The 17579-nt window shown below is 32.9% G+C and overlaps 1 protein-coding gene across 1 annotated transcript in view; it reads left to right on the forward strand.

Annotated features, from left to right (window-relative positions):
* LOC126738217 (WD repeat and FYVE domain-containing protein 3) overlaps nucleotides 1-17579 on the forward strand; it is a 111763-nt gene that overhangs the window by 39823 nt on the left and 54361 nt on the right. The window contains exons 19-28 of the mRNA XM_050443437.1: nucleotides 714-999; nucleotides 5761-5989; nucleotides 6045-6217; nucleotides 6285-6467; nucleotides 6522-6682; nucleotides 10636-10931; nucleotides 13216-13397; nucleotides 14220-14409; nucleotides 14464-14662; nucleotides 14725-14887. Of these exons, the coding sequence (XP_050299394.1) occupies nucleotides 714-999; nucleotides 5761-5989; nucleotides 6045-6217; nucleotides 6285-6467; nucleotides 6522-6682; nucleotides 10636-10931; nucleotides 13216-13397; nucleotides 14220-14409; nucleotides 14464-14662; nucleotides 14725-14887 (2062 nt within the window). The remainder of the gene's footprint in view (nucleotides 1-713; nucleotides 1000-5760; nucleotides 5990-6044; nucleotides 6218-6284; nucleotides 6468-6521; nucleotides 6683-10635; nucleotides 10932-13215; nucleotides 13398-14219; nucleotides 14410-14463; nucleotides 14663-14724; nucleotides 14888-17579) is intronic.

Genomic DNA, 17579 nt, shown 5'->3' on the forward strand with positions numbered 1-17579 from the left:
AACTTTACCGTTTATACGGGATTAGAGTGATTCAATTAGATTTAAAATTTTGTTATAGTTGTACTCTTGTTTGGAATCATGTTTATTTAAGACCAAACTCCTTGCGTCATATTCCTTAGTGGCAAGTTTTTGGTAACTCTCATTGGTTTGCGTGATCCCGTGTTAATATAGGATATTTCTTTTAGGTTTTTTTTTCTTTCTTCTGTTTTCCTCTTTTTGGTTTTTCCCTGTTTTTAGCACTTATCCTGGACTTAAAAGATAAAAGGAGCTAGGATAAGTTTTTTATTGACAGAATAACTAGTTATTTTAATAATAAAAAATTTCTCCACCGACCCAAAAAAAAAAAAAAAACTAGTTATTTTCTGGAGGAATGTTTTTCCTAATTATTTTATTTTTTTAAAGATATTGTAGTAGATATTATTTATTTTTTAAGTTTTCTTTCCTATAAATAACTAAATGACGCCCTAACAAATAAAATTAAGAGAGGATGCGAGCCTTCCAACAATTCTGAGCTATTTCTGTAATCTTTTAGCTAAAATTATACTTATCTGTAAATTTAAATTCACAGCTTTTATTGGCGAAATACGTATAATCTGTAATTTCTTATAAATAATGCACGAGATTTTAGGACTTTGACCAATCCCGTACTTTAATCAACGTTATTTATATACAGTTATAACAATACAAAACAGCAATTTTTACCGTTTTTTAAGGTGTCCGTGTCTTTTGTCCTAAGCCAGTGTCTATGGTAATCGACACGGTGGGCGGTTGTACGGTTCTGTTGGGACTAATCGCGATGGCACAGGACCAAGAAAGCCTTTATGCTGGCGTAAAGGCTTTGGTCTGCGTGGTAAGGAGTAACCGAGTAGCTCAAACCGAAATGGACCAGAGGAGGGGTTATCAGACGTTGGCAATGTTGTTGCGCAGGAAGCGCCATCTGCTGAATTCGCACATTTTGCATTTAGCTTTCGGACTGGTTGGTACAGTGGATAGTGGTCGGTAAGTTCAATAGTATAGTCAATAATTCCTAAGGAATAATGTCTAGAGTATTATGCCAGAGAAGTGAATATGTTTATACAAAAATTGCAAAGGTTATAAAAAATTAAAGATGAACAATTAAATGGAAGGTATTTCGTTTTTCGACCACCTCGTTAATAAAAAATTTTCATGGAAGGTGACTTGGACGGAGAGGTCAAACTGAATGGTCTGCCAGGCGTGGGACTCTGTAAATTTTCTCTATTTAGAGAAGGAAGCGAATAAGGAAGCGAAGAGACAAAGATCGCTTAATGCCTTGGCACTCTATAAACATTTCCTTATAAACTTCGTTGTTGCTCGGGCATAGAGAATTCGATAATTATCTATTCTAAAAACATCAAACAATTGAGTATAGTCCAGCCGTGAATACAAGAAGAAGAAGAAAATGACATTGACAATATTGACATTTTGACTTTATTTTTATTTTGATTATGTCAAAAGTTTGTTGTGATGGGCAACTTAGAACTTAGTTTTTGGCTTTGTTTTACTGTTTTACATTAATTTTCATTGGTTCTAGCGCCTAAAACGCTTAGTTCAGGCACTTAAAACTTTAAAATGCTTTCTGTACAAAGATTTTTAATTAACGAGTTAGAAAATCGGATTAACAGAAATAATATTATAATCTATACCCACTTTTTATCTATAATGATTTGCAATTGCAGGGTGTACTGTTACATAGGATATTATTTACTTGAGGGAATAGATGAGTACTTACCTAGTAAAATAATTTGATTTCTCCTTTTCCTTTTACCCTAAATCACAGAATACAAATATAAATAAAAAACGAAAAACATCATGACATAACACTTCAGGTAGTGACTCCCGTCCATCGCACGTAAAATTTTTTCTCCCTCCTAATAAAATTTCCCCGTTCACGGCGTACGGACGCGACGGGGAGTCCGTGCCAAATCCAAATAATTAAGCCAATAGGTTATTCTTTCCCACAATACACGCTAAAAAAGGAAGAAAATAATATCTTTACAATAGAAAGGTCCGTTTCGTTGTCGCTTAAGAAAGCGAGATCGTCTATATACGTTCTGTAACGAAAAAGCCCGAACGGCGTTACAGAGTACGAAATACCGTAGAGATAGAGAATAAAGAGTTTATCTATCGCTATTTGCGTTACGGAGTCCCACCTCTGATCTCCTGATTTGTTACCCCCTGACTATTTTTTTGTGGGGTCTTTTTTTAAAGTGAGGTTTTTTAAAAATTCTTTAGAACTTAACATTAACACAACGAAGAATTTAACAATTCTTTAGAAGATTTACGACAGCGAATAGTGCGCGAGTGCTAACAAATTACAGCTGAAATATTACATACTGTGCGCGAGTATTGCGAACAGTGTTTCTACTTTTATATGGAAATTGTATAAAAGTATCCGACACTCTTTATATTTAGTCATTCACTAAAAGAATATGAAATACACCATTTCTCTTCCTATTCTGTACGTTATTATTTTGTAATGGAAGTGATAATATGAAGATCTGTAAACTCAATTAAATAAAAACAGGATTAAAAAATATTTGAAATTTTTATGGTTTAATATTTAAAAAAGAAGGTCAGTTTTCTATCATTTTTGCAGTATACTGGGCCGTTTAAAAATTTTGAACTAATAATTTATTTAAAAAGTCTTTTAAGTATCATTCATTACCCTAGCTCGATACGCCTTACTTTTTTAAAAATTTTGATTAAAGATGTTGAAGCTCTATTACAGAATCTGAAAACAACAAGTTAAAACTTGGCCACCACCACATGAAAAGGCCTTTAAAATGAGTTATCACTCGACCCATTTAAAGTTTAAGGGTAGCTGTCACCCCCGCGTAGGTGTTGATAATAAAGGTTTATAAATGCGTAATTATTTTGTCGCCTTAAAATCGAAATCGACGGGTGCGAACGTTTTTTGATTTTTTACGAAGTCTCGGAGAAATTCGGGGTGAAAAGATTTCGGTGCACTAGCCTGTATAATCCTCATATTTTTAAGTATATTTTAAATAGAACTTAACATCTACCCTGAGTATAAGCCTATCCAAAGAATATACAGAACCATAAAAATAAAACTATATTTTTACAATAAATACATTAAAACAGTTTCTTTGTTCAACTATTACAAATTTTGTTCCTATCGATTTATTTTATGGTATACATGATATTGGGCGGCTATGCTTAGAACCGTGTTTGTAAATGGCTATGTTTTCTTTACTCAATATACAGAATACAAGGTACTTCTAAAAGTTGTCTATCACATTTTTTTAAAGATAACGAAAAATATCCTCAAGAGTCTTATACCTTAAAAACTGATATTACAGGCCATTACCCACGATAGTTATTTTAAATAAATAAGGAAAACAGACAAGTAAATCCCGGATTCATATCTACAAAATTGATGAATACAAATTAAAATGTATTGTACAAATATTTATTAAAATTTCTTAATGTTGTTCAATTAAAACAACAATACCTACAATATAAAAAATATTTAACAAAAAGCATATTTACTAGAAAAGAAGAATACCAAGAGCAAATAAAAGAACAAAAGGGGAATAGTAAGGGAATATGAGACGCAATAAATAAGTTTTTTAATAATAGTGAAAAAAAGGTAAAATAGATCAAATAATAGATAATAGTGGCCAACTAATTACTGTTAAAAAAGTATTGCATCGCAATTTAATACATTCTATTCACCTTTCATAAAAAAATAGCAAAACAAAATTCCCTTCCTCCCGAGTCTGTAGTAAAGTGAGAAGTAAATAACAATACTACATTTATTTATAGCACAGATCCGCAGGAGGTTAAGGAAATAATTAATAACTTAAAATTAAATAAAGCACACGGTTACGACAACATATCAGCAAAAACTTTAAAACTCATATCTGACTACATAAAGACACATCTCTTACATTTAATAAATTAAATTTGTAAACAAGGCATATTTCCTAGTCAACTTAAGCAAAAATATTTAAAAAAGGAGATTCCAAATTATTATTATATATTAACTATAGACCCATAAGTTTGATATCCAGTCTAACAAAGGTAGTTAAAAAAATAATTTAAAAAAACGATAGTTTTTTTGACCAACAAGGCTTTAAATCACAATAAAGCAATATTGGGAATATTTTTGTATCTAGCAAAGGCTTTCTATACGGTTGATCATACTAAATTGTTAATGGTGGAACTGAACTTGCTTAAAACGTACCTGTCAAATAGGCTGCAAAGTTCCTCAGGGAACCTTCTTGGGATCTATTGAATCCGAAAGTCGTCACATAAAATATCTAGGTTTTGTAATGTACTCTTATATGAAACAAAATAAACAAGTATCCATTTTGATAAAAAAACTTTAAAAAAGATTTTTACTAATACAGGGTGTCCCGTAATTAATTGGACATAGGTTAATGTAGGATACCTGACATGAAAATAAACCGAAAAAAAAAAATGCGTTTATTTCGAAACCGTTTTATTTTTGGGAGATCAAAGAAGTATACCTTTTTTGACTAGAATTAAATGCTGTTTATTATTTTCACTCGCAAATGTACGTACAGGGAGGTCAAAAAAGTGATGACCTTTTTAATCACTCAATGTTGTTGTATGTGGCGCCATCTAATGGCAATGGCAAAATAGATATCATATTCGTGTTCCTCATCCCAAATAATAAGAGTACGCCAAATTTTAGGTTAATCTGGCCAGTGGATTCCAAAATATTTCAATAAATGTTTGGTAAAAAATTAGTTTTAACACCCTGTAGAACGAAAACCAATAACATTTTGCTAAGCGATATTGAGCTCAAACGGTTTATTTTCATATCAGGTATCCTATATTAACCTATGTCCAATTAATTACGGGACACCCTGTATAAGTGTAAATGTCTTAAAAAATACTCAATATTGAACATTTAAAAATAATATATTTTTCACTGGTGCAATCGCTTATACAGTATGGAATTGTGGGTTGGGAAGGTATTTATAAGAAGCAGTTGCTTGCATTAGAAAAAATCCAAAAAATATTTTTAAGAATAATACTTAATAAAAACAAATTATATCCAACCGAGTTATTTTACAAAGCAAGTTTGCTATTTGATGCTAGACAGTCGTACGTGTATAAATTACTAACGTTACAAAAAAAATACATTAACCAAATGAATATGACATGCCACGGATATCCAACACGCTATCGACATCACTCTCAGATAGTCACTGAAATGAAGCAAAAACAAAAATAAATAACTATGGTTACAAAAAAGCTTGAGTGATCTTCGCCGAGAGACTGTAAAAATAAAATGCTTTTTTAGTAATTTTTCTATTTAGACAGAAATTCTTAGTTACATACTTATGCATATATGAAATATTATGCCTATGCAGTAGAACACAAATAATTGTAATTCTTATTTTATAAAAGGAGTTTAGGGAAAAGGTTTTTAGTTTATATAGATTTATTCGTCTTTTTTTAGATTTAAGCAAATAATTTTCGTCGGATATATGTCATTAGAAAAAAAATGTTTCTGATATTTATAGTATCTTTATATGTTAATGCTTAAGGAAGTACACCTACGCACATTTCATATAATATGAAATCTGTAGGACACACTTCATTTATTTTTTTACCGTAGATGTAAAAATTTATTGGGTTACTTTATAAATTTTATGGAAATGAAATTATTGGTAGTATTGTATTATTACAATTAATAATTTAGGATAATTTCCTAATTCTATTAATTTTAACATTACCTTTCAGTGAATCTTCATCCATTCCAAACAAAACGGCATTTCAGGATTTGCTATGTGATTTAGAAGTGTGGCACGAGGCCCCCGGCGATTTATTAAGATCTCACCTGGAACACTTGCACGAATTGGCGTTCGAATCCAATGAGAAAAAGCACAACATTTGGGTGATGAGAGATTTAGGATTGGTGGAAAAACTAATACATATTACTGCAGATATAAAACACGCTGCCACAAGACAGGTTAAAAGCGCTTAATAATATTTAAATGCAGTTAACTAAATATTCAAGATTCTAGGTTCTTTTTTCGCTATATACTACGTTATTGGGTGGTCAGCCGAGGTCTCACGATTTACTACTATTTGGCCAATTTATAACGTCAACTTTACCACAGATTTCGAATTTTAATGAAAAAAATATTATTTTGAAAGAAGGTGAAACTGAGTGTGAACAAATATTATTAAGGAACAGGTAGCTAGAAAATAACCATAAATCAAAAACTCTATTATTATTGCTTCTATTTGTTCTAAAATTTTAGATGTTTGACTGTTCTGCATCAGTTAGTATTTTCATCACGCAACCAAGTAAGCGAAGAAATTGCCAAAGTACTCGGTTTCGATTGGCTGATCTCATTTATGCAACCCAACATACATTCCAGTACGGTTTTATTGGCTTTGAGGATCTTGGTGGCCGCTTGCTCAAGCCCATTCCTAATTATTAGGTTTGTTACGCATTTTGTTAGCATTTTGTTTTTTTTTTCTAATATACCATTTAGATTTAGAGAAGGAACAAGTAATGGAGGCTGGTTACGTTATTCCGAACAAGTGACCCAAAATAAAATGGCTGTAGTATTGGGATGCCCTCCACATTCCCCTCATGCCGGCGGAGACCATCAAAAGTCAGAGGCATTGCAAATTCCTGGTTTTCAATATTTGGGTACTGTATCATTATTATTTTACGAAAAATTTGGTAATTTAAGGTGCGTTTACACGGGAAATTTTTTGAGCAATCGGCCGCTCAAAAGGAACAATCTGGAGCAATTAATGGAGCAACTCAATCAACAACAATTTCAATAAAATGCGGCAAAAAAACATATTCTTCATTACTCCATATATTTTATAGCGCTTAATTTCCCGTTACCAATTACTGAATATCTGCTAGACATAGTAATTTAAGTGAGTTTTATTTCTATCTCGCTTGCACATATTTATTCTGCGTCTCGCTTGCTCGGTGAGAGCGACAGGTGCGGGGGTGCCAGCGCAAGGCATACATTATCATTGTTATTTGTCATTAACATTTTAACGTCCTTAGTGTGCAATGGAAAGAAAGTGTGGCAGGTTTAGGATTTCAAATAAAACTGATTTTATTTCCAGAAGAATTACCGACGTTTTTGGTCTATATTTAGGTTATCTTCAGGGCTGGACATGACACGTTACAGTTTACAATTGAATAAACAAATAAATTCGTTAAAACATTGAATAAAAAACACTGTAAAACAGGCAGTCTTATTTTTTTATATTTACATTAAATTTCCTGGTAAAATAAATAAGGTAAATGTGTTTTAAGGACTCCATTTTAAAAGGTCCTTGATAGTGTTGATCGCGTAAAATTTTGAGTAAATTAGACCAAGTACTTCAAAAGTTATTTAAGAATTATTTAAAGCATCGTCTTTAAGGGGCCGTATCTTCCTAGGGAGAACCTATAAGAAATTTTTTTATAGGAAAGTTCCACATTAGTTTTTTATTTTCTACCTGAATCCGAGAGACTTCCCACATTTCCCGGGATACTCTGTATATAGCGAATTAAATATAACGAAAGGTATCGTTTAGGATTTAAGTTCATATTTCTTCTAAATACGTGAATTAGTCTATTTTCTTTTTTTAAATAATTGAGTGTATGAGATCAACGAACTAGGTAACTAAATTAGTTGTGTGAAAAATATATCGAGAGTTTCTTGAAGTTACTGGATATCGCTCAATATTATTGTAGAACGTTTTTGGAAATTGAAGCTTGCTGCCATTGCCGTAAATTGCTTTTTAATTTGCCCAATTAAGTACAATTGATCAGTATTGCTCATAATTGAGCCATACAAATTTGATTCAATACAATTTTTATTGACCTGTGTAAGCGCACCTTTAAACAAGTAACAAATTCTACAAGGTATCCATGTTTGGATGATTTTTTTAGGATTACAAAAACTGAAATGTAAGTCTTTAAAATTCAACATTTTACTGTATATTGGTACCGGTTTCGTAGCTTTAAAGGCACATTTTCAGGCAATGATAAACTAAACAACGAATAGAACTTTCCTCTGGCACAATATACAGGTTGGGTCATAATATTGCAAGAAAATTTAAGGGCGTATTCATTCATTAATTATCAATGGCTACAAAACTATTATGGTATAATAATAGTTTTGTAGCTCCGCATCTTGAATTTTGCTCAACAATTTTATACAATTTACCAAACACTTTAAAATTGAACAGTTGCAGCTTGTCGTAATGATGCATAGCGTCCTGAATATGTTGTCAGTTAAGCAAAAAATTATGTTTGGCATCTACATTTTTTGGTATAAAGTTAAAAATAATATGTTACCATCGTATATTTGTAAGAAGGTGAAGTTTTTTAGAGATGTTCATCATTATCAAACTCGAGACTGTAACAATTTTATACTGATCGATAGGTGTAACTCTAACCAGATGTTAAATTCTGTTCTACAGAGAGGCTTACAAGATTTTAATAGATTACCAACAAGCGTAAGAGAATGTGATTCTGTAAATATTTTTAAAAGGCTGGTACATTTATTGTCCTAGGATTTTTGTTACCTTTGCCTAATTGTTTTTTTTTTTTTGTTTTCATTTTGTTTATTCTGCATAGTATGTTGTTTAGAATCACTATTTTAGTTTAACACTTATTTTAAATTTAATGTTAGTATGTGGCTTGAATTATTTTAGTGAGTATATATGCCGATAAATTTTGTAATGAGGTGAGAACAATGATGAGGTGTGGGTAGCAGAAGAGCTGTGTTTGGTATCCATGGAACAACCGGGATACTGAAAAAGTATTCATGGATTAACCGGGATTTGACATGGTTTCTTTAGAAGAAGCCAGTATACGCCCTGTATTCGATTTAGTTCACCAGCCATAGGTAATTAACCCCATAAGCGAGATTCACCTATTGGCGTAACATTTTATCGTTATTTGCGAGCACTGTAAATTTTGATCACATCAATTGTTTTGTTTAGATCTGGTTGTTCCAGTAAGAAAAAAAGACCTTTTTTCTTTTTTTAATTTAAAGTTGTTACTTATAATTTTATTTAAGCACAAGGCGAATTTAGACAATTCAGTGAGAGATTTAAAGTGGACTGTATTTTTGTGATTAAACGTAAATGTGGAAAGGTCGAAAAACCAGCCTTTAAAGATCCTTACCTTAAGGTGTCTGCATCCGGCTTCAGCAGGCCTGCTCTGGACTTCTTGGGTCTTCTAATTCGGGTAAACAATTGCGGAAATAAACGTATAGATCACGACACTGGAATCAATGCGCGATGCGTTAAAGTGCTAACAAGGAAGTAAATCTTCTCTCTGGTCTCCGTTCAGCACAAACCAAAGGAATTTAGAAATTTAAAGACTATCGTACACGCGCAGATTTGTTGTTGTTAAATTAGTTATAATAAAAGATATAGATATATATAGAAAACTAAATTAAAATGAAATGGTAGTTTTAACTTGGAGAGAAAAACAAATAAATATTATAAAAAGAAAAAAAACTAAACTATTTGGACGTTCACAACTAAATGTGGGCGGACCAAGATCCATATGTTAAGAATAACCTCAAGTGCATATGTGTATTATATTTTTACACAATAAGCGTATATTGATTAATTTATAAGGGTATATTAATAATTAATTAATTAATAATATTATAGTAAAGTTAGTAAGAGCACTTTAGGGTTATGTATGTGGCCGATTGGGAAGTATTTAGATGGACCGGAATAATGCGGTATCCCTTGGATTAACCGAGATGCTGCTGTTCCTGGAAAAACCGGGGCGTTGCAAGTGTCGGGGACCGGGATACCCCGCATTTGATATACGTATTTATTGCTTACTTATATGGTACTCTTGCTGATTAAATATGTTGTTGAATTAGGTTTATGAACATTATTATTAATATCATATTACTTATTTTATTCTTACGGTTCTGCTTGTCACGTTAACACCAAATTGCTCCGAAATTTCGTTTCTTATTTGCGTGGAGGTTTTTCTATCATCAATTTTTGAGATCCTTAAAATAGTTTTATCCATTCAAGAGCAAGCAGTTTTACGACGTCTGCCCGACTTTGGTGCATTTCTTACATCACCACGGCTATCGAATATTTAACTTATTTTCGTTACAGCACCCATTTTCAGCTTCAGGTTTTTCTACCCATTTTATTTTGAGATCACATGAAAAATAACGGTTTTTTCGCATGTAAAATTAATATTTTACACAAATATTTGCACTGAAGAACTAAGACTGAATACTTTAAACACGGAATAAAAATAGTCTCCATAATTTTTTCCAGCCAGAAATTCGTTATCGCCGAGAAAACATAAGCAAAATACCTTGTTGAATTATTAAGCACAATAATTAGTATGTCGGTGGCGTTTTTGTAATTTCCCGTAATTTAAAAGGCTCCAGAAAAATTTAGTATTAAATAATACAATAATTATTAGTGAGTTTCCATACATTTTTTCACTACTGAAGGTTCATAGGAAGTTTTTTCAATATTTTGACCCAAGAAATAAGCCCTTAAATTTTCAATATCAACGACTCACCATGTAGAGTAAAATTTGGCATTTAAAATTTTAAAAAAGTTCAATTAAATAAAAAGCAAATATTTATATTTAAGGTTGGTTGCTGCCCTCCCACCTAGACATTCCGGAAGTGTACTTCCTCCTCACCGCCCTGATGATGGGTCAACCGGCCAAACTGATTCCTTCCGAAACAAAATTCAATTTGGATACGGTGTGGGCCTTTTTATGGGGCACCTCCTTAAATAATCAACCGATTAACAGTGTCGTGCCAAGAATTACTTTGAGTGCCGAAGCGGTGGTCATTTTGCTCGGGATGATGCGAGCTCTTATCCATTCTGAGACTTCCGCGTTGCCCGAGTGGCTGACTGATCATACTACGTCTATTGTACAAGTAAGTGCATGTTTTGTTTAATAAGAATAATTATAATAATAGTTGTCTTATCTTAAAAAAAATAGACAAATATTACAAAAGAAAAAAGAAAAAAAGGGCGAAGTCTGGTCTAAGGCTACTCAAACTTAACCCTAATAAATAATAAATAAATTTCGATAATCATACTCAAACTCAAAAAATGCTTTATTGTCAACATAAACATAGAAGTTGTAGACAAAGCCAATAGACTGTACATTAAAGGAATAAAAACAAGAAAGTAAGTTAAAATAAAATAAAATTATATAAAACTTTGAAAAATACTTAAATGCTAATCATTAAAAAATTCACTTAAACTATAGTATGCTTTACTAGCAAGAAATATTTTCGTCCTTATACGTAGGCTTTTTTTCAGTCTTAAGTTGTCTTATTTCTAGTGGAAGTTTATTAAACAGCTTTTTACCTCCTTATAAGATAGAGCTATGGACAAGTTCAAAATGAGGAATGGGCAGCCTCATCAAATAATTATGTCGTGTATTATAGTGGCTTCCTAAGTGAAGTTCCTATTTATATTTTCTAAAAACTAAGCAAACTGTTTCCAAAATAAAAATACAACACAGGGTTAAAATATTATGAATTACAAAAAGAGGGCGACATGAGTCACGAGGCTTGTCCGCACATAGATATCTAATGGCCCTCTTCTGGAGTACAGACACTGAATTAAAAAGTGAATTTGAACATGAAACCAAATTCCATATCGAAGGTGCGACTCGATAATCGCGAAGTAGGCAGATCTGGCGATGGAGAAATTAAGATTGGTGGCAATAACCCTTAGGGCGTAGCAGCCTGATGAGACCTTTCTACATACATTCACAATATGGTCTTCAAATTTAAGGAACTTGTCTATGGAAAGACCCAAAAACTTACTGAACGGTGGCATGGTGATGGCTTCATTATTCAAACATATATCATTTGTATTACATTTAAAATTAAGGATATTTGTTTTAGAAACATTAAATATCAAAAAATTTGCATCTCACCAGTGTTTTATTTTTAACAAATCTGCACGTATATTGGCCTCCATTTGAGAAACATCAGAGTCGTGCCAGAGGATGGTGGTATCATCGGCAAACAATGTAAATTTGCCAGTTACCTGCAGTTGTAACAGATCGTTCACATAAATGAGAAAAAGTAGAGGACCAAGTACTGATCCTTGCGGAACACCCACATTTACATTAAGTTCCTTAGAGACGTCACCATTAAGTTTGACAGGCTGGACACAATTTGATAAGTATGAACGAAACCACTCAAGGGTAGTTCCTCTGAAACCATAGAGCTCCAGTTTCATCAGCAGCACTCTGTGAGTCACGCAGTCAAATGCCTTGGACAAGTCACAGAATACCGCTGCTGCAACTTCGCCAACATTCAGTCGGTTGTACAGGTGCTCTAGAAAGCTAAAAATAGCATCATTTGTGCTCACAGACTCACGAAAGCCAAACTGCTGAAGACTCAATAGGCCAAACCTATTTAAAAATGAAACCATCCTCACCTTAACGAGCCGTTCCACTATCTTGGCTAAAGTAAGCAATAACGCTATAGATCTAAAGTTAGAAGGACAGTCGCGATCGCCACCCTTGTAAAGAGGAATAATCATTGTTACATTTCTCATTCAATCATTGTTACAATTGTCACATCTCTTTTTAAGCACTCTGGGAAAACTCCAGTCATAAATGAAAACTCAATTGACTAGGCCAAGACTTGCAAAGCAACAAGAGGTAAAGCAAAAAATATTCTAAGAGAAAGCCCATCCCAACCTGAAACTCTTATTCTTAATATTAACCATTAACTGTATAAGCTCTTCCACACTTGTGGAGGCAAAAAAGAAAGATTCGGCTACTACCACATTGCTGAGATAGCTTCTGGGATCTATCTTTTGTGAGATATTGACTGCAAGGTTACTAGCAATATCACAGTAGAAGGAATTGAGGACATTGGAATCTAAGGTACTTGGAATAACCAAGACATTATTTTTGCCCCTTAGCTCATTTAAAATCTTCCAAGACACTTTTGCTCTATTGGAGGAACATACCTAATAATAATAAGAAAAATAATATAAAGATGACATATTAGAAAGGAAAAATAGTTCCCACTAAAAAAAATACTTATACCCTTCTTTATACCTTTGCCGGGTTTTTAAAAACCGGCGTTTTTATTTATTTTAGATAAATAAAAACGCATTTTTTTACTTTTTAAAGCGCCGAGAAAGGCGTTTTTATTTATTGAAATTTTTATATAATTTCAATTTTAGGTTTTATTCCAATTATACCATAATATGCCAGACTTCATGCCGATATTTATGTCATCTGAAGTGTTAAGCGCCTTAGCGGGGACTTTATTTCCTTTTCCGTCGAAATCTATGGAAGACTTGTCGGACAGTAGCGGAGGCTCCACTCCCACGGGAGAAGAAAGTGATATTATGATTGTCCCTAGGTACGTTGTTACAGTTTATTTTCTTCAGATACATAAAGAATAAGAAAATAAAATAAATCCAAAATGTTAGCGAAAGCATTGCTGGATTATAGAACTTTAAGAGGCAATTTCTAAGTTATTCTGGTGCTAAAGTTAATAAAATAAACAGTTATCATTTCAGTATTAATTCTATTTTTGATATCAATAATTTTCAACCCTTATGATGAAACTCAAATTATTAATCATAATATTAATTTTTTTTAATTGTTTTGATTTCACTAATGTCAGAAGTCATATCCTAGCCAATAAGATCCTAGCTCATTCTCCTATATCCCTACTAAAATCATTTCTGGCGCAAAAATATGTGACCTCTGGGAGTCTTGAAGAACAAGCCTTTGAAGAAGGTTGAGTTCTTGGTATTTTTGCCGGTTTTACTCCAATGAAAAGTTGAAAACTCACCTTTTGGGTATTTTAGTTATTGGATACTAAATGCCATACTGCAATAGTGCAGGATTATAAGTGGTGTAGTTAAATCCCAACTTTTTCAAGGTTCTTTGTTCAAGTGTCCAGTTTTGTGTTCCCAAGAAAAGGCCAATTCCATTGGTAAGTCCTAATATTTTCATTTGGCATCTTGGTTTATGATACTCTACATATTATAAATGTAATTTTATATTTACCCTCCTTTCCCCCTTTTCCTTCCTGTTATTACCCATCCGTCCATTCAAATTTCATTTAATCCAAGTAAATAAGATAAATTATTATTAATTTATTATTTTTTTTTCTAAATATAACAACGTATCCCATACTAAGTAATTTCATAAAAAACACATATTTTTTATGCAGATCGCCGCTAGAAGAAGTACCTTTAACATCCCATCCGGCCAGACAATTCGTTATCGACTTTATAAGGGTAATCGTGGTGGATTCGTTAAGTTTGTCCACAACTGGAAAGTCTTCACCCGTAATCGATTTGGTTTTGGATGCTTACCCGGTGGATTCTAGTAATTCGCAACAGGTGGCTTACCAAACGGAGGTAAAAACTACTAAAATTATATAATTTTTCCAATAACGAATTAATGAAATTTAGGTATTGGTAACTTTAATGGATCACTTACTGGCAGCCGACATGTTAGTAGGAGATCAAGCGGCGATTCCGATCGTGCCGTTGGCAACGGCGCATATTCAACACGTGGCACCGAATGTTTTTTACTTGACTGCCCGGATTGTGGATAAATTGTGGCAGGGAGCGTTAAACCGAGATCCACATGAAGTTTTCGACTTTATCGGTAAACCTGTTTTGCTGCTGTTAACATTTTTAAGTATAACGTAATGCTGGTGCTCTTTTTAGTGAAATTAATCGGGCAAGCGAAACGACGCACTACAAATTTATCTCTGGAGGGCCTGTACCACTGCTTGAATCGCACCATTTTGTATTTATTATCGAGAAATACAGAATCCATTGCGGATCAGATGTCGGTGTTGGAGGCTCTACATAAATTAACCACTCATAGGTAAGTTACACTTTTTTTTTTAAATTATGAAACAAAATTTTTGGATTAAATGATTAAAAATATCACAAGATATTTCGAAAAGTCTTATTATTTTTCTCATTTACGCCAGAAGATTTTAATAATGGGGTGTTCTCTCTTTTAATAAATCTTAAAATGTTTGAAATCTTTTTTTTCTGAAAAAAAAATTTCTCCGAATTTTGTTTGCGGAGGGCTGTTTAATTCAAGGAATTTAAATATAAAGTTTTTCCTTTTTTTAATACATCAATATAAAATAATAAATGTCTTTAACAGCCAGGAAAATATACCCTTTATTTTATCTTTTAAACGTGGACAGGAAAAGTATAGGGTTTTTTTTATGTAAGCAATATCTAACCTTAGTGTCAATATAATTTCTAGGAAGTACCTCTTATATTTATTTACACTTGCCCTATTTTCATGTGTAAAATTTGATATCTCGGACAGGCAGAAAAAATCCAGCATTTAATTTGATTAAATGTGGTGTTTTGTGGGTAAATTGGTGAAATGCTAAAGCAAACTATTTATTTTTAGCTAACATTTCGAATAATTTTTAATTCATCTTTAGAGATTGAAGTCACAGTTCTCTCGCGTTAACTGAACACAATATATATTACAGAGATAAAAACGTAAATGTCACAGTTTAAAACAGGTTACGTACTTTATATATATTTTAATTGAATCATATTTATTACAGGAGGTCTGTAATAAATATGATTCGAAACGTTAGCTAGAAACAAATAGTTTTCTTTAGAATTTGAATAATTTACCTACGAAACACCACATCTAATTTACAATATTTGGTCACTAATTAGCATATTTGGCAAGAGTTTCATCGAAAGAGGTTTGTGTAGTGAGATGTGGGCGATTTATGGTTGAACAGGCTAACCTAAAGAGAAGTTTTAAGTCTATCTGCTTTTTTTCTGTTTGAAAAACTAAGATTTATAAACCAAGTACTGAGCATTTCAGTGTCAAAAATAAATTCTTAATTGAAAATGAGATTCTGTCAGCGCCAAAATACAGTATTTCAATAGTGTTATTGTTATTAAAGATTCTGGAGTACGTTTAATTGTTGTAATTCTACAACGGATAAAAACTGTAAATTCAATACAATTTAAAATAAGTTAATCCGCGGCAACGTCGCTTTTCTACCATGCCGCTACCAGCCTTTTGATGTTCTATAAATAACCGCGACCCGCGCGGCGTCTTTGTGCCAGTCGCTCGTCACCTCTCAGCGAGTCGCCTTTGAACCGTCTCGCGGTATCGTCTCCGTTTCAGTTGTAAGATGGAAGACACGCTCGCAGCAAATCAAAATTGAACTTTGTTGTTTTCTCTTGAACTAATCTAACTTTACAACAAAAAACCGCTGCAGAAATTGAAGGCGGTTGAGTGAAGCAGTAATCGGCCCCCATGGTGGAGCAGTTCTTCTTAAATCCTTAAATTTGTAAGTAAGGTCTCTCCTTACATAGGAGAGCGCTACAAGTGATTGGGGCAGTAAAAAACCCTCCCCACATTTGTTGGTCCTACGAGCTCGGATATATTCATCGACTTCACTCAGTTTATGTTGTAAAGATTGCTGCTGTTTCCTGTTTAAAGTTCCTGGTTCCTCCTAATGTTCTGGGTCTCTCCTAGAGTGGATTGGTAACCAAATCTCCTAGTACACAGTACTCTCTCATTTAAATTAAGTTTTCCCAGTGGACAAAAAATTGTACGGAAAATCGCAAATCGCTAGTTAATGCGTAGTGCTCGGTTAGTGCTCGCGTTCTCAAGGACTTATTGGTAAGTTCGTTCCAAACTCTTTGTAAATACTCTTTTGGATTCATAAGGATAATAACTTTGCTATAAACTATTGTGTTAAATTTGTGCATGTGCAAAAAATAAGGTTTTAATCTCTGTTTAATAAGGTGCTTTAAATAAATCTCTTAGCTAAGTATAGCTTAAAGTAGCTCTGACTCAATCTAAAACTGTAAATTGGTTTACAATAACTACTCATGTAAACAAAAACCACTCGGTTCTCATAATTTGTAAAGTTTAACTAGGTTTTACCCTAATTATATGTTTTATTTACTGTTTTATCGTATCTCAGTTCTCTATATTTAATATAGTATATCAAATTCACAATGACAGAACCTAGGGAAAGTGCAGAAGCACCAGACTTGACCGTGGGTGCAAACAAAAGACTGGCTAGTTTAAAGGCTAGAATCACTCGTACTTATAACTGGGTGCTGCAAAACCCAGACTGTGACTCGATCAGTACTCTTGAAATAAAAAAGGAGCAATTAATCTCTTATTTTAATGATTATGAACAAATTCAACAAGAACTTGAGCAGTTTGACAGTACTTTAATTTCCACAGAAGTAGACGAGTGGGAGGCAAAGTATGTCACAACCCTTACTTTAATAAAAGATAAAATTTATGCACACACCTCTTCAAGATCTGGTTCTTCTACTACTATAGTGAATAATTCTAGTAGAAACACTGAAATTGGTAATTCACCAGCCTCATCAAGTGTCAAACTACCTCAACTATCAATAAACCCATTTACTGGGAATTTTTCTGAATGGAACGCATTTATTCAATTATTTTCTACGCTCATTATCCAAAATAATGATTTGACGGATTTACAAAGATTTATATATTTAAAATCCTACCTCAAGGGTGAACCGTTAAATCTTAT

Source organism: Anthonomus grandis, chromosome 7 (assembly GCF_022605725.1).
Source record: "Anthonomus grandis grandis chromosome 7, icAntGran1.3, whole genome shotgun sequence".
NCBI classification, from domain to species: Eukaryota; Metazoa; Arthropoda; class Insecta; order Coleoptera; family Curculionidae; genus Anthonomus; species Anthonomus grandis.